At 42.1% G+C, this 21,671-nt stretch overlaps 1 protein-coding gene across 1 annotated transcript in view; it reads right to left on the bottom strand.

The window, feature by feature from the left end:
- Positions 1-12,511, bottom strand: part of IL17REL (interleukin 17 receptor E like) — a 59,952-nt gene extending 47,441 nt beyond the window's left edge. The window contains exons 1-2 of the mRNA XM_056846484.1: positions 12,505-12,511; positions 10,677-10,780 (exon numbers count right to left, since the gene is read on the bottom strand). Of these exons, the coding sequence (XP_056702462.1) occupies positions 10,677-10,780; positions 12,505-12,511 (111 nt within the window). The remainder of the gene's footprint in view (positions 1-10,676; positions 10,781-12,504) is intronic.
- Positions 12,512-21,671: the final 9,160 nt, after the last annotated feature.

Here is a 21,671-nt window from a genome sequence, read left to right on the forward strand (position 1 = left end):
ACTGTCAGCATCTAACAGCCACTCTCAACCTCGACTCTCAACTGCCACTATTCCAGGTCAACAATAGAATTCTTTTTTGAACCCCTTGTCAATCAGGGTTCTCAGACAGGTATAAGGCTTTGGCAGTTAGCTGTCCATCACAAGGGCCTTTGGCAGTTTTCAGCTAGGCACTTTTGAATGCTTTGCCCGCCTCACAAAGGAGGCATTGGCAGCAAGAGAACCCTTGTCATTTTTTAAAAAATTAGCTAGCAACTCTACTTTGATTGGTCTTTGAAGTTCTGTGCTTATTTGTCTGTCTATGTTTAGCATAAACCTTTTAAATGGATCTTTTTCATTTATTTATTTATTTATTTATTTATTTATTTATTCGAATTTATAACCCGCCCTCATCCCCAGCGAGCCAGGCTCAGGATGGATAACAATGATTAAAAACAGATTACCTCCAGAATACATCTAAAACATCCTTAAAACCCTTATTTTTACTTATATCCCACCCTTTATCCCGGCCAAAGCCAGGTTCAGGGCAGCTAACAACAGTTAAAAAAACATAAAATAAAATACAATAAAAACATTCAAAATTCAATTCACTATTGATTTAAAAACCAGCAATTCTAACAAAAAAACAAAACAAATGGGGCTCAGTTTTGGCACACAGGACCACAGCTGGCCCAGGGACAGCAGTCAGGGTCCCCTATTTGAATAGTGTAGGAAGTCATCTGACTTGCTGGGCTTCTTCCTCAATGATCGGGTACTCATGGCCATGCTTAAAGCCTTTTTGTGTGTGTTAGATGCTGTCTAGTTGATTCATATGGCTACCCTATGAATCAATGTCCTCCAAAACGTCCTATCGTTAAAAGCTTTGCTCAGGTCTTGCAAACTGAAAAACCTTTTTACATGCACACAATCTCACAGCAGATCAAGGCTCTGTGACTTTAAGTTTTAAAAAAAAAAAGCTGGGAGCCGCAGAAATGCACACACGTGGATAGAAAATTACTGTTGTCCTTTTCATTGACTAGGTAGGTGAGTGCAAAGGATAGGGTCTTCTCAGGTGAGACAGTCTTTCCCTATAGAAGTTTACCTGACACCAAATTATCAAGATGTCTTTACTCTCCCAAGCCTATTAGCTCCCCTCTCTCTTGTGGTAGTATAACAGCTGTCCTACCTTGAACCCATTGTTGTTTTTTGAAAGGTGGTGTCTCAGATTTTAAAGATCTCAGACTGTGACTCAACTACTTGGCCAATTGCCTAGCCATTCACCCATGCAGAGATCAAACACCTGGCCAAGCTCGAGGGTCAGCAGATGGCGAGGATAGCAATCCTAAATGCGTGCTCACACACAAACACGCCACTTTTGGTGAGCTAGACCACTGAAAGAGAGAACAGGGAGCATAAATTCTGACTGATGGCAGAAATCTACCTAGGGTAAAAGAGCGTGGGCTAGGGGTTTCCCTAAAAGCGGGTTCAAGTCCCCTTGGACACTCTGTAAAAGCTTTCAAGCCCATCAGGTCTTTTTGTCAGACTAGATGTTACAAGATTTTAAAAGACAGAAGGATAGAAAGCAGATATCTCAAGCACGGTGAAAAGTGCTGATCTTCCAGGCTTCCTCAGTGAGATGCCAGTTGGCTATAAGCGTAACTTTGTTGCTGCAGTGTAGTTTGGCCCACACAGTTTTAAAGCTGATGCTGGTTTTAATTTGTCTTCATTTTCTTCTTTATTTTCTTATTTTTTGCTGCTGATCTTAGTTGTTGTGTTTGTTATTTTGTTGCTATTTACTTATGGGCCTGTTATTTATTGATATAGCACCTTATAGATATAGATACAGAGAGATAAGATATCATCAATATATCAAATACATGAGAGCTGGCATACCAATAGTGGTTAAAGTGTTAGACTAGGATCTGGGACAACCAGGTTTGGATCCCTGCTTTGCCATGGAAGCTCACTGAGTGACTCCTAATAGGGTTGCCAACCTCCAGGTGGTAGCTGGAGATTTCCCGCTATTACAGTTGATCTCCAGGCAACAGAGATCAGTTCCCCTGGAGAAAGTGGCCGTGTGGAAGGTGGACTCTATGAAGTCTCTCCCCTCCCCAAACCCCACCCTCCTTATGCTCCACCCCCCAAAACTCCAGGTATTTCCCATCCCGGAGCTGGCAACCCTACATCCTAACCTATCGCAGAAAGATGTTGTTGTGAGGATAAAATGTAGGAGGGGAAAACAACATGATATGCCACTTTGGGTCCTGAGTAGGGGGAAAGCGGGATATAAATAATAAAAGTGTTAAAATATGGTACAGTTTTATGGGTTCGAATTCCTCCTTCTCCCATTAATCACTTGCGATGGAAGAGATTAATTGCTATCCACAGCTTTTTTGTGTGTCTCCTTGTCTCTAGGCTATTTATGGAGGAACTTGTTACACTGCAGTTCAGAATGACGAGGAAGTCGGGGGGAAATTAAGGAAGCATCGCTTAGGGATAAAAAGGGGAAAATGAAATTCAAAAGATTTGGCCAGTGTAGAGTGAATTTCAAGCCTTACTTCCTCAAACAATATTCTGAGGCATGATAATTAATATGTGTTGTTGTTGTGATTCATGACGCACAGACCTATGTAGGCAAGTAAGGGCAATGTCAAATAGTCCTTTCTTCAAAATAGAATTCTAGGCAAATAAAGCAAAGCAAATTTTCTCTAAGTTCGGAAATTCCTTTGTCATCAGCAACAGGTAGGTCATTGGCAAAGAATGAGTGAAGAAAAGATGTGTAAGTGGCATGAAGGGATTCTGATTTGGTACGAACTAATGCCAGACCAGTGGTAATGAGTATGCCGCGTTCACCTACCTGAATTTCTGCATAGTTGTGTTGTAATATAGCAAAAAGGTCAATAGAGACTGAGCGCTGATCTCTGGTATCATTTTTTCTGCTCTGAGATGGAGCAGAAGCTTAAAGAAGATTTGGAAGTGATATGTTCTCACTGGTGAGATTCTAAAACAAATTCCACTGCACATTCAGTGTTACTCCTCTGAAGATGCCTGCCACAGCTGCTGGTGAAACATCAGGAAAGAAAATACCAAGACCATGGTCACACAGCCCGGATAACCTACAAGAACTGATCCACTGCACATGTTTGCACCTGGTTAAAGGTGGGGTGTGTGTGAAATGGTCAACTCTACATGACACCTCTCTAATGGTCACCCCAGAAGCTGAAAATGTAGATGTGATTTGAAATGCACTTGATATTCTAACACGCAACATTGCAGGATGTTGCTTGGAGCAGTTCATGGACTACACTTTTCCAGTACAAGCATGAAGTCCATGTAGTTCTGAAGTGCACATAAACACACAAAGTTAAGATCTAAGGGATTGGACCCAGCCAGCTTTTCCTCAGGTGAAAAATGGAGGAGAGAGTCCCTTTTGACCACCAAAAAAAGTGATACTATAATCATGGAGCCTGCAAGGGCAAAAAGCATGTGCAGTAGGTTTGCCAACCTCCAGGTGGTTACATCATTTATAAAATTGTAATCAAAGTGCCCTATCTAGAACCCTATTAAGCTAGCCTAACTAATTACAGAACAATACAACACACCATAGGTAATAAGACCTTGAGACCTTGCTTGTGCCAGATTTCCGGCTGCAGCTGTTAGGATCCGTAAAGAACTCAAGAAGGAGGAAGATTAATGGGTTCCAGGTTTTCTGGGTCTGTGTTTATGTATTCTGTTTTATAGGGGTTATTTTTTAGGTATATGGTGCAAAGTATTGTTTTGTATTGACAGCTGCGTATTTTGTGTGTGGGGCTATAATGGTCTCACTTGACTTATGCTGGTTAGGTACCACAATAATAAAATCTTGAGTTGTCTTGAATTGAGACCTTGAGACGATGACTCAATGAGTCTTATTACGCATGCTGTGTTGTATTGTTCTGTGATTAGTTAGGCTAGCTTAATAGGGTTCTAGATAGGGCACTTTGATTACAACTTTATAAATGATGTGCACAGACTTTGAGACTGCTCTTGTGGGTTATCCGGGCTGTGTAACCGTGGTCTTGGTATTTTCTTTTCTGATGTTTCGCCAGCAGCTGTGGCAGGCATCTTCAGAGGAGTAACAGTGAAGGACAGTGTTACTCCTCTGAAGATGCCTGCCACAGCTGCTGGCGAAACGTCAGGAAAGAAAATACCAAGACCACGGTTACACAGCCCGGATAACCCACAAGAACCAATGAACTCTGACCATGAAAGCCTTCGACAATATTTTGAGACTGCTATTTTTTGATTGCGTAGGTATTATATAGCCATAGTGGCTGCAACTTTTGTGTAATTCTAATCTGCAGCATAAATTTGTCTTTTGGTTTGATAATCTCCAGGTGGTGGCTGGAGATCTCCTGCTATTACAACTGATCTTCAGGCAACAGGGATCAGTTCCCCTGGAGAAAATGGCCGCTTTGGCAATTGGACTCTACAGCATTGAAGTCCCTCCCCTTTCCAAACCCTGCCCTCCTCAGGCTCCTCCCCCAAAATCTCCAGGTATTTTCCAACCGTAATGTGCAGTGAGAGCTGGAATAAGGAGCAGTGAGATTAGGTGCTGTTGGGTGCTGGGAGGGAAACTAACTGGAACCAACCCAATGAGTTAGATCGTGGGATCTCAGATTCATATCACCTACTGCCAGATCCTTTTAACTAGAGATGCCAGGGACTGAACCTGGGATCTTCTTCATACAAAGCAGGTGTTCTGTTACTGAGCCACAACCCTACATTCTCACTCACATAAATTCAATGTGGGAACCAAATTATGATAGGTGTAGTCAGCCAAATTTCCTGTGATCACAAGAATCTCTGTGGCCGGGAAGATTTGTGGTGACAGGAATTTATGAATCAATGTAGGAGTGCTTTGATAGATCTGCAAAGGGTTCAACAGATCCATGTTCCCATCTCCTGATCCAGAGCTCTTCCCTCCAAGAAGCTGGGCTGCAAATGCCTTTTTCCCCTGAGCAATGAACAGTCCAAGATACCTCATTAGCTCAACCAATCAATACCAGAGGCTTCACCTGTCCAAAAGCAATATAATATGGATTATAAACTAAGTAGCATGGAATAAAAAGTGAAATCCTGTTACAATCTCATTAGCTTGGAAATGTATATAAGCTTACATGTATACTCCTTTTGCATGGGTAAATTTTGAGTTGCAGGGTGACCCAGTCAGTAGGAAATTTAAATCTAAGAACACCCCAGAAAACAGAAAATGTATGGATATCACTCCAAGGGAATGTCTTGATTCATGTTTTAAGGCAAGTTCCAGATTTTGGGAGACCCTGAGCAAAATGCTCTGCAGTACCACTCCTAAACATACCACTCTTTCATCCATATATGCACATGCTCATAAACATACATACACTCCTGGAAGAGAGATTAGAATATAACTTTCATACTCCTTTAATGGAGGCAGCAAGTAGAAGAAGAGCTGGTTTTTATATGCTGACTTTCTCTACCACTTAAGGAAAAATCAAACTGGCTTACGATCACCTTCCCTTCCCCTCCCCACAACAGACACCCTGTGAGGTAAGTGGGGCTGAGAGAGCTCTAAGAGAACTGTGACTAGCCCAAGGTCACCCAGCTGGCTTCATATGGAGGAGTGGGGAATCAAACCTGGTTCTCCAGATTAGAGCCCACTGCTCTTCACCACTACACCACGCTGGCTCTCTAAAATAATGGCTCTAAAATAATAAACTGAAATGTTTAACCCCATCCTGACCCCATAATTATACAAATACACTGTAAACAGAACTTTTTAAAAAATGTGCAAGCAGGTCCAAGGGGGAAAGCTGTTTTAAGGGGGGGAGTACAGTTCCAAATAAAGGGTACAGTTCAAAAATCCAAGTCATCTACATTAGTGCTGTCAAATTCACAGTTCTGAGAATTTTCTTCCACTCTGGGTAAGATTCTAGATGTCATAGATTGTGACTCTTAAGCAACAAAGCAGGAGCACAGCAACAAGAAAATGCACAGGTGTGTTGCAGCTGTTCATGCACATTGAAATTGCATACTACTGTGTGGTTCTAAATCTTGCTTTTGAAAACACCTTCCCTTCAAATGATCAATTTCTTCCCTGCATTATGCTTCAGTGTTCTAGCCCTTTTCATTGTTTAATTTATCAGGCACGTTAGGGTTGCCAGTTCCTCCCTGGCCACTGGCAGGGTATGGGGGGATAGGGTTGCCAGATCCAGGTTGGGAAACTCCTGAAGATTTGGGGATGGAGCCTGGGGAGGACAGGGACCTCAGTGGGGTACAAAGCCATAGAGTCCACCCTCTGAAGCAGCCATTTTCTCCAGGGGAACTGATCTCTGTCGTCTGGATAATGAGCTATAATTCCTATGGATCCCCAGGTCCTACCTGGAGGCTGGCATCCCTAGCATGCTTAACTCTAGGCCTGCAGCCAGATCTTCAGCAACTCTCTCTTAATTCCAGGCAATGCCTTGCCAGTTTGTAAAACTGCAAACTTCTGAGCTAAGGAGTGCCCTACATCTTTACCGCTACATGACAGATCTGAATACACAGCCATACACATACACACAAACACCCCTAGTTGTTTACAATGCAAGAAATCACCCATAGGTTACTAACATGAACCCATAGCAAAGGTTAAGGGGCTGCAGCCAAATCAGATAAGGAGAGAAACAACCCTCCTGGCTTGTTGGCTGTTCTCTGGGACAGGGAAATCCCAGTTTAGAAGGTTCTGTTTCCTCCTCTACTCTTTGAGATTCTTCAACTTTTCAAGGGGAGAAAGTGAAATGGTTCATATTTCTTGGTGTTTCTCCTCTGAATACAGGAGAAGTCTTTAGTTTCCAATTACCGTAGCCCAAAATATGATGATGAACGCCCATTCCTTCTTGGGCAAATCTATAGCCATATGAGTGACACAAGGATGTAATTAAAACCAGGGAATTTCCCTGCTGGTTTCATTTCTGAAGAGCATTAGGTAACAAACCTTCACTGTCAAACACCCGGAACTAACCCAGTTTCTTCACTGCAGCACCTCAAAGGTTGGCTTCCCTTGCCAGTTTTTGCAAGTCTTTGTTTTTAAATCACGTGTTTGTTACAGAATCAAAGCAAAAAGCATAGTTTTCTGTTTCAAATTAAAACAGGTTGCCTAAAAAGGGATCTATGCAGCACAGAGAATAATTTGAGCACATGCTCAACATAAAATTCTTTCTTAACCATTTGCTGCTTGGACTTTTGCAAGCTAAAGATGGCGACCCTAGCTGACAGGAATCTGCGCCTACAACAGTATTCTGTCTGTGCAAATATACATGCATCCATTTACAGGCATGCAGTTGGTGTTGTGTGTTCTGTTCTATCTTTAGCCACACAAAAACATTTTGTGGGGGGGGGGATTTACAATTATCTCTTTAAAATAGGAGTAGGTGGCTTTTTTGGCTTAGGTGCCGGGGGAAAACATTATCTATCAGTAAACAGAAAGGGGGGGGGGGAGGTGAAGCCAAGGACTGCACTTGACTATATGCACTGGGAGCAAGTGGAGGACTCACCCTAGGCCCAGCTGCTGGCCATGTGGGCATAAATCATGCCAATAGTCTTCACCATTTTCCCAGGTGGCACTGTCAGCAAGTCAGGGTGTCACCTCAGTAGCTTAGGCAGAAAACCTGCCCTGTGTGTCTAGAAAAATGCTCTGGGGTACTGCTAGGCTTGCCAACCTCCAGGAACTAGCTGGCGATCTCCTGCTATTACAACTGATCTCCAGCTGATAGAGATCAGTTCACCTGGAGAAAATGGCAGCTTTGGCAATTGGACTCTATGGCAATGCCCTCCTCTCCCCAAACCTCACCCTCCTCAGGCTCCGCCCAAAAAATCTCCAGGTATTTCCCAACCTGGAGCTGGCAACCCAAGGTACTGCTGTTCAGCATGCGTGCCTAAGGTGGCCCACCCCTGTTCTAGGTCTGTTTCACATGGAGGTTTTCCTGCAATTTATATGCAGAACTGTGGCATTTTTTTTCTTCAACTTTTCTCACATTGTCTAATTAGTGTCCTTTCATGATTTGGTTATCATTTCTCAGTGCTTTCTCAAACCACTTTTGATCCAATTTGAGGAAGCATTGAAGAATGACATAGAAACCTCAGAAAGACAACAGATTTTAAAAAATGACGCAGTTCGAAATCCCAGAGAAAAAACACTACAGCTAAGCAACCAAACCATGGGAACAGGTCCAGATGAAAAGACCCATCATCTGAATAAGCAATGTCTGTTCCCTTGTGCATCACTTGACAAACACCCCTGATTCAATTGCTCTCTTCTGCTAGGCAAGGAGCCATAGGCTCATGCAAGGAGGCTCAGTTCTTGAGAAATAAGTTTGCTCTGTCCAAGGAAGGCTTTCTGTGTTGGAAGACGCTGTCAGCCATACATATCCAATAGAAAAATCTCAAAACCCACATTATTATCATAATAAGATAATAAGACAATGGAATGAAAACAGTGTAGCAATATTCAGCAATAACACTGAAATCTACACTCCAAAATATATTTTCAAGGAATAGGAACAACATAATGCATTCATGAGCAGTCAGGGGACTGCACTGAGATTGGGCTTACCAGGTTCTGTCGGTCCATGGGCGGGAGGTTTTCTAGAGCATGTGGTGCATGCGCCTAGCGTAATACACGCACGCGTCCCACGCGATGCACCTACGTCACTTCTGGGTTTACTCGGAAGCAATGTGGACGCTCTATTAATCTCGGCCGAAACTCTATGGAAATCATAGAGCTTCAGCCGAAGTTGCTAGAGCATCCGCGTCACTTCCAGGTAAACCCTGGAAGTGGTGCATGCGCTCGTGCACGTGGTGCCCACCGGCCCTCAGCTGGTCGGCGGGCAGCCCGGTGGATTGGCGGGATTTTACTCGCCACCACTGGGCACTTGGCAACCCTAACTGAGATACTTGTAAATAGAAGTACCGTACTGTTCCCCCCTAGATCCTTAAGTCCTAGTTCTACAGTGCTAAGTCCGGCGTATTTAAAAATGAAATTGACAACAGAAACAGAGGGTAGTTTCAGTTATTTGTTTTTGTGGCATTCTCTCATTTGACTTGTCTTTTTATTAAAGCCATCAGAATCCGTTTCATGTCCTGAAGTGGTAGAATGACATGATGGGTAAAAAAAAATATTTTTCATGTGGCACGAATGCAGTTTTTTTAATACTTCTGTGCAGCCTATTTGCATCAAAGCAATTTGCAGGCTATTTTTCAATGCAGTCCTAAACAAGGTCATTCCAGTCTAAGCCTGTTGGTTTTAAGTGGGCTTAGACTGGTGTAACTGTGCAGGGGGTTGAGCTGTCCTTGCATCCTACCAGCGTAGTCATTTGGGCCTTTCTCGTCATTAATTCCAGACCCTTAGCAAAAAAACACACACAAAACTATTATGTTATTTCACACCGTCTTTTTCCCTTTCACCATAGCAATTTAGTATTTGTGTCCTTATTACCACCTGTTAGCAATCACATCTACCTTAACAACCAAACTGAAAACTTTACTATCATAAAGCAGTCAGCGGTATTTGGTATCTACGAAGTCACATGTGAAATCAGTACATCTACAAGGCTGCCCCCAAGTGGGGATATCTAAAAACACCATTTAAGTCAATGTTCTTAAAGCATTCATACCATTATGGCACCACAAGAGCACAAGCCAGTTCCGAGATTGTTCTGGTGAAGTGCACCCCAGTTAATTTAAACAGGCTTAATAGCTTAACAATTAATGATAAAAATGTTATTGCATTTATTGCATATTTATCACACACTTTCTCCAAGGATCTCAGGGTGGTTTTTCTCCTTTTCTCTTCACACCACTCCTCAAAGGTAGGTTAGGCTTTGTGAGAGTGACTAGATCTAGGTCATTCAGTAAGCTTCATGTCTGAGTGGAGATCTGAACCCAAGTCTCCCCGACCCTAGTCTCCCATGCTGACCACTGCCTCAATCAGGACTCCTTGCTGGTTAAACATTGCATTTATATATTGAAAACATTCCTTTTAGATCTGGAGGCTTCTTACACATTTAGACTAACAATTAATGAAATGAATGAAAATAGTACACAATCTCTAGAACAAAATAAAGTAATAAATGCTTCACATGAATCCAGATCACAGATGAAACTATTAAAAGGTCATATGCTGTGTAAAGTTACCATGAACAGTTTTATTCAGTAATTTCATAAATGTATATCTTTTTATCTCTGCAAGTGTGATCTGTACCTTACCCAAAGATATGTGTTTTTTATCACTCTTTCTGATAAAATTCTTTATCTCTATGAGTCTTTAGTATAAGGGCATGATTGAACTGGTTCAGCAATTCTTTCACAAGATGAAGTGTCCATTCCTGAAAGCTTTTGCTAAATTTACTGTCACAAATACGTTCTGCACTCTTAATTACTCATGTCAGTGTTCAAGAACAGCTACAGGAGAAAAAAATTCTTGGCAGCCATGAACAAATGTCTTGCTGAATAATCTTATTTTACATTTTTCAGGGGGGTTTAGAGGGGAGTCTATTGAGACACATTCAATTGCTTTAAGGCCTCTTTTCAATGTGATGTGTAATCCTGGGCAAAACTGAGGATCAGAAAATCAGGCGCATCCATTTGTTGCAATAGCAGTCATTCATCCATAGACAGTCGATACAGACAAAATTTTAACATACCTGAGAACATGTGAGTCCACATTCTTCTATCCTGGGGATGAGCTGATAACCATATGTTCCCCAAAGCATTGCAAAAATCTGAAGCTTGACTATCATCCTCATTTCTTTATTTTAAAAAGCACCCTTTTTCTTTTAAGGACAAGTTCTTTCCCCTACCCCCAAGTTCAAAATAAGCCACCTTTTGGGTTCCCACCCCCCCTGTAGAAAGAGCTTTTCCACTCTGACAACTCATTCACTTCTGCCAAATCTTTAAATATACTGCCTCAGGACTAAGTCCCACCTCCACCAGCTTTTCCAGCTGGGCTCCTCCTCTTGCTTAGAAATCAAAGTTGATGTCTAGTATTTAAAAACTAAGACTTGCATCAGACTAACAGATGAATCACAATTTTTTTTTAAAAAAAGTTTTTTACGAGAAGCTGGTAAAATATACTCCCAAATCATAGAGAATTTGAACTTGCTTAGTCAGAATAGATTTTTTTTGTGTGTGTTTGGCTATAGAGTGTGTAAATATTTTCACTCTGATGAAATGCAGAAAGCGATCCTCAGCTAAACAAGAGAGAGCACAGAGGTGGAATTGTGCAAGCCTTCTAACAAATAACAGATTTCTAACAATGAGCAAGCTAATGAGTTCCATTTGAAGCATTTTGGTGAATGGAGCTTATATGATACATTCAATGGTAGTTTGGCACGTATGTTCCAGCCTTCCATGGGAACATGCTGCGACTCACACACTCCTCCCTCTTACATCAGCATAAAGGGACAAAATTAAACTGTGGCAAGGATGTCCATTGTTGTTACCCATAAGGTTAGGGAGTGGTTCAGTGGTGCAGAATCTGTTCGGCATGCAGCAGGTCCCAGGTTCAATCCCTGGCAACTCCAGCAGGCAGCCCAATCCTAATGGGGGGGGGTACTTCGGCTCGGGGACGGCACAGCTGTGCCACCTCTTGAGTGGCTTGTAGTGGCACAAAAGCTAAAATAAAATAACTCCTCCCCCAGCCCCGTGAAACTCCTCCATTGCCAGCGCAAGTAGCACTAATGCCAGCAGCGGGGTCAAGCCGGCTCCTATCCCCTCCCCCCCGATTAGGATTGGCCCATAAGTCTCCTATCTCTTTTCTTTGAGTTGTTTTCAGTGAAAATGGAAAAAAAAGAGTTAAGGAAGGCCAAAAGACTGATAAACCAAAAAGTGTTTTTTTTTCCATAGAGCCGAGACAAAACTCTCTCCAGGAGATGAGGAAACAACACAGCAAGAGCCTGATTTTCAGCACAGAAGTGGCTGGCTTGGTGCAGGTTAAGCACCCTATCCTCCCCAGCTCCTCAAAACTGCAGCTTCCAAAGCTGTTTTTCTTTTCTTTTTTTTTAATGTTGGGGTTTTACTCTTTACTCACATTTGCATGTAACGCTAGTTTGTCAAAGACAAAAACTAACACTGAGTCACTGCGTAAATATTGTGCCAGAGGGTTCAGTATTCTTTTACTTTAAACTGTCTACTCACCTTACGGGAACATCAACTGTCTGTGATTGATGCAAATACTGTGCTTAAAAACAACAATAACAAATTGCTCGACAGACCTTAAAAGATAATTTGGTAATATTCTAATTTGGTAATTAACAAGACTTGTGTATATAAGAATCATATATTGAAATACGGTGTAGAATTAAGTGTAGAAATATAATGATAGATGGAAAGTACTTTTTTCAATTCAGAAGAAATATAGTGATATAATGACTCATAAATGATAAAGAAAATACTTGATTACAAAAATGAGTAATGATAGGGTCACAGGGCACACACAAAATGTTATCATATCATATTATGTTTCCCTTTTACCTATCATCCCTTTTATTTTCTGTATATTTGAAAAAACAATAAAAATTATTTTTAAAAAAACAATAACAAATTGCTCAACATACCTTAAAAGATATCCAGACCCCCATATTCACAATACTCTGTGGGTTAGACTAAGGCAGTGGTTGGCAACCTTTATTCACTTGCATACCCTTTGGCAGCCCATTTCCATAAATTGTACCCTCATATTACAAAATGTTTGTAATTAATATAGCTGCTGGTATTTCAAATGCCTTTTCGCGTCATTATTCAATTTTTTGGGTACCCCTAAATGTCCTGGTTCATATCCCTGGGGGTACCTGTACCCCAGATTGGGAACCACTGGACTAAGGCACACCATGCCAAAATATCAGATGGAAACAGAATAATAATGAAGCAATCTAGACTGGTACCCTGGGGTGGCCAACATCTCCCAGAAAGACAGTTTTGGCCCATGGTTTCTCATTAGGGTTGCCAGGTCCCTCTTTGCCATCGGCGGGAGGTTTTTGGGGCAGAGCCTGAGGAGAGTGGGGTTTGGGGAGGAGAGGGACTTCAATGCCATAGAGTCCAGTGGCCGAAGTGGCCATTTTCTCCAGGGGAACTGATCTCTATCGGAACTGATCAGTTGTAATAGCAGGAGATCTCCAGCTATTACCTGGAGGTTAGGGAGAAATTAGACACCACTGTACCAGTATCAACAGATAAGGAATTTAGTACAGGAGCGAAGAAATACCAGAAGTGCAAAATATATTTATAAGCTACTGTGTCTAAACAAATACGCACAGACAATTATACACAATCTTGACAAAATTATCATACATCAACAATACATGCCATCTCAGGGGCGGCAGAAAACAAGGAAAGTATAACTATACAAGAGTGCAATGTCTCTCACTGTATGTACATCATTTACTGTATAAGTATCATACAGGTAAGTAACCAATTTTGTAAATGTTGTTGTACAGTTCCAAAGGGATTTGTTTCCAGGAGGATTGCTTCAAGGAAGATACGGCCGTTTCAAATTCTTTAAATTCTTCATCAGTCCATTTCCTGCAACTCCTCCAAGGCCTGAATCTCAAATGCAGAAACAAGCATGCTACCCTCCTCTTCCAAAGGTAGAAAGACTGCTATCGTTGTTCGCTTACTTTACCCCCCAAGGATGACGCTTGGGGGGTAAAGTAAGCGAACAACGATAGCAGTCTTTCTACCTTTGGAAGAGGAGGGTAGCATGCTTGTTTCTGCATTTGAGATTCAGGCCTTGGAGGAGTTGCAGGAAATGGACTGATGAAGAATTTAAAGAATTTGAAACGGCCGTATCTTCCTTGAAGCAATCCTCCTGGAAACAAATCCCTTTGGAACTGTACAACAACATTTACAAAATTGGTTACTTACCTGTATGATACTTATACAGTAAATGATGTACATACAGTGAGAGACATTGCACTCTTGTATAGTTATACTTTCCTTGTTTTCTGCCGCCCCTGAGATGGCATGTACTGTTGATGTATGATAATTTTGTCAAGATTGTGTATAATTGTCTGTGCGTATTTGTTTAGACACAGTAGCTTATAAATATATTTTGCACTTCTAGTATTTCTTCGCTCCTGTACTAAATTACCTGAAGGTTGGCAACACTGGCTCTCATATATAAACTCTTGTCTCTCATCCAAATACCGACCCTGCTTTGCTTCTAGGATTTGATGAGATCAGGCTATACCATACTGCCTTCTCTCCCTTACTTTTCATACATAGCATCAAAATTATTGGGACAAAAAACTGTATTTAACCTTTTTCTCAATAGCATACCATAGACCCGAAAGGAGTAAGAAATACATACAGCAAACACATGGAAACCAGAATAGAGTTAATGCTTGATAAACGAAAAGGAAAGGAAATATCATGAACTGCAATGTGAACCAGAGATGTGCCATGGAGCTTGAGGTTGCCCTAGAAGGAATTGAAAGGCATCCCACAGGTTAATAATATTCTATTATTATTTTCAGCCCATGGAACAGTGGCCACACTATTGGCACTGCTAAGTCTCTGCATATTCTCTGCATATTCGCAACTACAGCCAAGAACTGAATCCGGTCAAATTATCGTGCTAGAGACCATAGTGGGAGACATGGCAATAAATAACAGAGCAGGAGAAGATTAAATATCCCAAAGGTGAACAGAGATCAAATCTGGATAGAAAGCTCGGGCAGCCCATTCCTAGGGGGTGGGGGGTTGGTCAGAGTCAGCACAGCCACTGAAAAAAGAAGTAAAAAGGATTTTCCAGGGGGGAAATCCTACGAAACCTCCCACAGAGTTCCATAGGGCTGTGCCACAATTTTGAAGGCATATCTTGATGCCTGCAAAATGGGGTGTTTTCAGCCCAAAAGGGCTTAGGAAGCTTTCTAAAGGCAGGTCTTCCCCCAGAAATGCCCCCTGGACACTGGCACAGCCTTTTACGCCAGGACAATGCTTCCAGGGAGGCAGCACCAGTGCCCGAGGCCCACACCACTGTGCCATTCCCAGAGGTCTATCTAGTCCAGCATTTTCTTGGACACAGTGACCAACCAATTGCTCTAGACGACCTACAAGCAGCAAATAGATGCCAAAGCCTCCCCCCAATGTTGCCCTCTTGACTGATATTCTGGGGTTTACTGCCTCTGAATATAGAAGTGTTTTCTTTTGTGAAGTTGTTTCATCCTCTTTTAAAGCTAATTATACTGGTCACCATCATTATGTCCTATTAAATCCCACATGTTAACTACTCTGAGTGAATATGTCCTTTGTGGCCATCCAGGTAATGTTACCTGTATCCACATTGTAGCGTATGTTTAGTGTTGCCACCTAGTGGCCTAGTTTGGTCTTTCTTGGGGAAGTTGTTCCTATTTCCAGGCTGTTCTAAGAGGCCTTGTGATATAATCCGCTATAAAAATAATTATACCCACACTGCTTGGCTGATTTGGACCTCCTACATTACACTGGCAATGAGCATGGGTTTAGCCAGTATCTTCACAGTACAGTACAGCTGCTTTGGGATACACAATGCCTTCCTATGGGATCAGATATAGAGAACTGGGTCCAGTATGCAGAAAGACTCAGTACCTCATTGCCAATGATGTGACTGATGGGGGGGGGATTTAAAGGGGAGATTTTGCTGAATATTTGTGGAGCAAAATGAGAAGCTAGGTAGCACCTGAAAAGCCCACAGCCAAATCCTTTGAGGAACTGATTAAATTGGTTTCAAATCATCATAACCTCAAACTATCAGAGATTATAGTGTTTTACATTTAATAGTTTTTCACGACCCCCTGGAATGTCTGTAGCTGTTTTTGTAGCAGAATTACACCAGCTCTCAGAGCATTGTGGTTTTAGGGACACCTTGAATGCCATGCTGAGAAATAGGCTGGCCTGTGGCATCGATGATGAAGAACCAGGCATCGATGATGAGAGGATTCAGAGAAATCTACTAGCAGAATCCAGTTTAGACTTTACGAGTGCCTTAGACATTGCACAAGTCATGGAAATTACAGCCCAACATGCTTTAGTTTTGCAGAACTCAAAACAACCTAAGGATGTCCAGGCACTCACAGCTGTGATTCATAGGTTGTCCTACACTACGATTGTTACAAAGAAATCTCCAAGGGAACAGAAAGGCTCCACCAGTGGCAGTCCTGTTTTCCTGTGGGGAGAAACATGATGATCAGCCATGCCCCCACAGGAATAGTGAGTGCTGGATATGCCAGAAACAAGGTCACCTAGATAAGATGTGCTGTACTACAAAGGCAGAGAAAAAAGGACAGAAAGATTTCAAGACTGAGGTTCATCAATTTGATGGTAGAGAGGAAGATTCTGGAGGCACGGATGAACTTGTTTCAGGGCATGCCACGTGTGTTTGTGCATCTTGATGACACCCTGATCACGGGAAAAACTGAGGCAGAGCACTTGCAAAACCTACACTACATTTTGACCAGCCTTTCATTGGCAAGCATGTGCTTCAAGAGTGTTTCTCAGGCCCCTAAAACAGATTACCTTAGACACAAGATCATTGCAGCATCTATGCAGGCCTACATCCTGTGGAAAAGGTACAGGCTATTACACAGGCACCATCACCACGGTCAACATCAGAACTGAAGTCTTTCCTGGATCAGCAAAATTATTATGGTAAGTTCTTACCTGATATGGCATCAGTATTAGCTCCATTACACAAGCTTTTGCGAAAAGGGGTCAAATTCCAGTGGGGCCAAGAGCAGCTTTTGCAGAGGCAAAATGATTGTTGAAGTCATCTACTCTCCTAACTCATTATGATAGTCACAAAGAACTTATTTTGTCTTGTGATGCCTCCCCATATGGAATAGGAGCAGTGCTGGTTCACCAACTGCCAGATAGATCAGAGCACCCTATTAATTATGCATCAAGATCCCTGGCCCCAGCTGGAAAAAAATTATTCACAACTAAAATGTGAAGGACTAGCAGTGGTTTGGGGGTAAAGAAATTCCATTCATACCTCTATGGCACACATTTCATCCTCCGTTCAGGCTATAAGAAGGAAAACAAACGTACCCCCATGGCATCTCTAGAATTCAAAGATGGGCCCAGACGCTGGCTGCCCATGATGACTACAAATTTGAATATAGGCCTGGACAGGCCATGGGTAATGCAAATGCCTTTAGCAGACTTCCACTACCATATAGTCTAGACTCAATACTGCAACCTGCTGACACTGTTTTCCTGATTGAAGTGATATCTACATCTCTAATAGATGCTGCCCTGACCTGGATGGCCCAGGGTAGCCTGATCTTGTCAGATCTCAGAAGCTAAGCAGCCCTGATTAGTATTTGGATGGGAGACCACCAAGGAATACCAGGGTTGCTGTGCAGAGGAAGGCACTGGCAAACCACCTCTGTTAGTCTCTTGCCATGAAAACCCCAAAAGGGGTCGCCATAAGTCGGCTGCTACTTGATGGCACTTTACACACACACACAATAGATGCTGCAAAGATCAAACCAGGAACTAATCAAGATCCTCTCTTGTCTAGAGTACGAAGGTTGGTCACAACTGGATGGACAGAGAGAGGGGAAGCAGATCTTCAGCCTTTTACCAGCATTGAGTCTTTGAGTATCCAGGATAGATGTTTGTTATTGGGGTCCCGGGTAGTTATAACACCCAGGAATCGCTGTGCTGTGCTGCAGTTGCTACATGATGCACATCCTGACATAGCATGCATAAAGGGGCTAGCACAAAGATGTGTGTGGTGGCCTGGGATAGATCAACAGATTGTGGCAGTGGTGTGACAGTGTGGAGTGTGCCAATCCAACTGTCATGTTTTTCTCCAAACACCCCTGCATCCATGGAAATGGCCACAACGACCCTGGACAAGACTTCACATCAACTATGCAGGTCCATTTTTGAATCAAATGTTTTTATTAATAATAGATGCATATTCCAAGTGGATTGAGGTGCACATTCTGTCTTCCTCTACAGCTGAAGCCACTGTTGATAAACTCCAACTTACATTTTCTACTTTTGGGTTCCCTGAGGCTATTGTAAGTGGCAATCCACAATTTCCCAAGAATTCATTAAAAAAAAAACATTAAGCACATACGAATTGCACAGTACCACCCTGCTTCCAATGGTTTAGCCGAGAGGGCAGTACAAATTTTGAAAGAGGGATTTAAAGATGGCGAGTGACAGCTAAGACACCAAATTGGCTCAATTCCTTTTTCAGTACCAGCTCACACCACAGTCCACAACAGGACAACCACCAGCAGAACTACTGATGGGCCAGAAATTACGAACTCATCTGGATTCTTTACATCTGGATGAAGCTACTAAAGAATGGCAGCGCCAGGCAGTACAAAAGTCCTATTATGACTCAAAAGTGATATCTAAGATGTTAGATGTGGGCAATATGGTTTATGCTCTAAATTTTAGAAATGGTCCTAGCCGGCTTTTAAGTCACAGTGGCATTACCACCATATTCAGTGACAATATAACCATGTGTGGTTGCACTATGCTGAAGATCTCCCTACTGAGGGGCCACAGTTCAAGGTGGAGGTGTCAGTGAGTGACCACAATGCCCATTTGACACAGCAGAGGGGCAGAAACAGCATCAACTTCTGCACCCCTGGCTCCTACAAACTCAGGGGACCACCTAACTGAAACCTGTTCCGAACCTGGAAACTGAAGATACCTGCCAAAAGTGCAGGAACAACAGTTCTGCTTCATCTTTCCAAGAGAGTTGCCAAATCCAGAGAAAGATTAGACTTGTAGCCCTGGGAGTCTGATAGTTCTTGTTGTTAATATAGTGAATGAGATCTTTCTTGACTTATTTTACTTTATTTGTTCTTACCTCTTAAAAAACTGGAAGGAAGCATTATACTTAGTTGTAAATTGAAGCAGTAAATTGTAAATTGGTGTAGTTAAGGTTGCCAGCTCCAGATTGGGAAATACCTTGAGATTTTGGGGGTGGAGCCTGAGGAGGGTGGAGTTTGGAGAAAGGAGGGGAGGGATTTCAGTACCATAGAGTCCAATTGTCAAAGCAGCCATTTTTTACAGGTTAACTGATCTCTATCGGCTGGAGATCAGTTGTAATAGTGGGAGATCTCCAGCTAGTACCTGGAGGTTGGCAACCCTAGGTGTAGTGCATGTTCACTGTTGCCACTTAGTGGCCAAGTATGATCTTTGTTCGGGAAGTTGTTCCTATTCCCAGGCTGTTCTAAGATGGAGGCCTGGCTGAGACCTTACGATTTACATCAGCAATAAATATAATTACACCCATTCTGCTTGGCTGCTTCAGACCTCCTACATTGTACATATGCATGTAAGGTCTAGCTTAACCCTGAAGAGATCTATTTGTTAGTTAAAGCATTTCTTTTCCACTTTTCTCCCCAATGGGGACCCAGAGAGGATTACATGAAATATCAATACTATTTAAATAAACAAATTAAATTGACAAAATACAATGTAAATAAACAAAAAAATCCCACTAAAGGTAACTAAACATCCTGAGCTGGATCAGGATCTATTGGGGTGGTTCATCAAGGCCACAGGCTGCAAGCTATGGGCTAAGAACCAAGGATCAAGAACCCTTTGGCTCTTTCCCTTTCTCCTCGCTTCAAAAGGCTTGCATTTCTGGCCATCCCTGGCTTTAACTACCTGCAACAGGAGGGAAACGGAAGCTCATTCTGACCACACCCAAATTAGTTTGATATCTGGAACATGGTGTTAATGATGCAGGCACTTATTTCTGTTATTTGCACAGATCCCTTCCACCAACTTCTTTACACAGATAACCATTTGAGTATTTTGGAAGAGAAGGTAGTTATACAAAGAAGGTCCTTAAGCTCAGCTTTAGGGAGTTGGCTTTTAACAAAACACTTTCTCAAGGCATTTTGAATAGATTCAAAAGTATTTTGGGAGACTATATCTTGGCACAGTCAGTCTGCTCTTTGACATCTTTTCAGGAGAATATGCACTCATACGTATGTATGAACCTCCCTGCAATACAGTTGCACAAAAAGAGCTGCAGTGTTTACAAGATTTCTCCAGCTGAAAACCATCTCCACAAATTAGGCATGCAGTCTTCTTGTTTGCATTCTGCAGACCTTTAAATAAAGAGCAGACGTTAACTCCCATCAGTACTGAATTCTATTCTATGTCCCTTTACTGGGAATCTGTTTAAAATGCATGATATAGACCAGAGGTTCCCAAACTGTGCTCCATGGAGCACTTGGTGCTCCGCTAAACATCTCCTAGTGCGCCATGAAGAGATTGGAAAGAAAAACACTACTGTCATTTGGTTTAGTATATAGATGCTAGGTGAAAATTAGTGCTCCGTAACAAATGTCTCTCCTGAAAAACGTTCCATGATTTAAAAAGTTTGGGAACCTCTGCTATAGAGAAACAGTGTTTGCAGTCTGTCTTTCAAACAATGTTTGTAGTTCAAACCAAATCAGTGCCATGCTGTTGCTATTTGTTTCTTGGAACAAAATGTTTAAAAAGCCTGCTCTACCCCACCACCAGCCATGTCCTGCCACAAGGACAAGCTTAGTCTCTCTCTGCAAATTTAGTATAAATCCCACATTGCAGAAATATACATGTTATTTATCTGAGGGTACTCCTCAATTGTCAAGCTTCTGTGTCAATCAAAGGACTTTATATATTTATATATTTCATTAGAGAATTTATATGCCACTTGCTCAAAGACCTATTTGAGGAGTCTTCCAAAGTAGAAAGAATAAATAAAATAATAAAAAATAGCATTATCCATATTAAAACAAAAAAAACCATTATGTATCCTAAAATAATATTCATAAAACAGTCCTCAGGTTTGAAGCAGACCATAAAAACAGCTAAGAAAAAAGATGGTGCCCCTCAGCTAAAGGCTTAGGTTAAAAGGTTGGGGGGGGGGGCTGGTGCATAAAGCACAGTAAGGTGGTCCTTAAGGGAGGGATATTCTGAAGGTGCCACCACTAAAAATACCATGCCTCTGGCTGACACCCACTTTACTTCTGTAGGCATATACCACAGAGAGAAGGCATTGGACAGTAAAGAGAAGGATGGGTAGTGCATAGGGTTGCCAGGTCCCTCTTCTCAACCAGTGGGATATTTTGGGGGCGGAGCCTGAAGAGGACGGGGTTTGGGGAGGGACTTCAATGCCATAGAGTTCAATTGCCAAAGCAGCCATTTTTCTCCAGGTGATCTGATCCCTATCGGCTGGAGATCAGCTGAATTAGCAGGAGATCTCCTGCTACTACCTGGCAGTTGGCAACCCTAGTAGTACAGGAGGAAGTGGTCCTTCAGGACCCTAAGCCATACAGGGCCTTAAAGGTAAGTACATTTCTACTTTTGTGCCTGAACGTTGTCATCCTCCTTACTTCATCAATAAAAGATATCAATCCTTGTTAAATAACAAGATTTTATTAATTACAGATTTAAAATATTATTTGTCAACAGCTGCATGCTACTAGCTCTTTTTCTATCGAAGGGCATTGAACCAGTGGTCATTAATTGTAAACAAACTGGGTGCATTTTGTCAATACTCTAAGTGCATCTCTCCATGTTGTTAGTAGCTACAATCCAAAAGACCAGCGCACAGGATTCTCACTGATGGTTATGTAACAGCAGAGCTCCTTGAGCACACCAGAAACCTTCGGTTTCAATAGCTGACAATGAGA

Source organism: Euleptes europaea, chromosome 3, assembly GCF_029931775.1.
Source record: "Euleptes europaea isolate rEulEur1 chromosome 3, rEulEur1.hap1, whole genome shotgun sequence".
Classification (NCBI taxonomy): Eukaryota; Metazoa; Chordata; class Lepidosauria; order Squamata; family Sphaerodactylidae; genus Euleptes; species Euleptes europaea.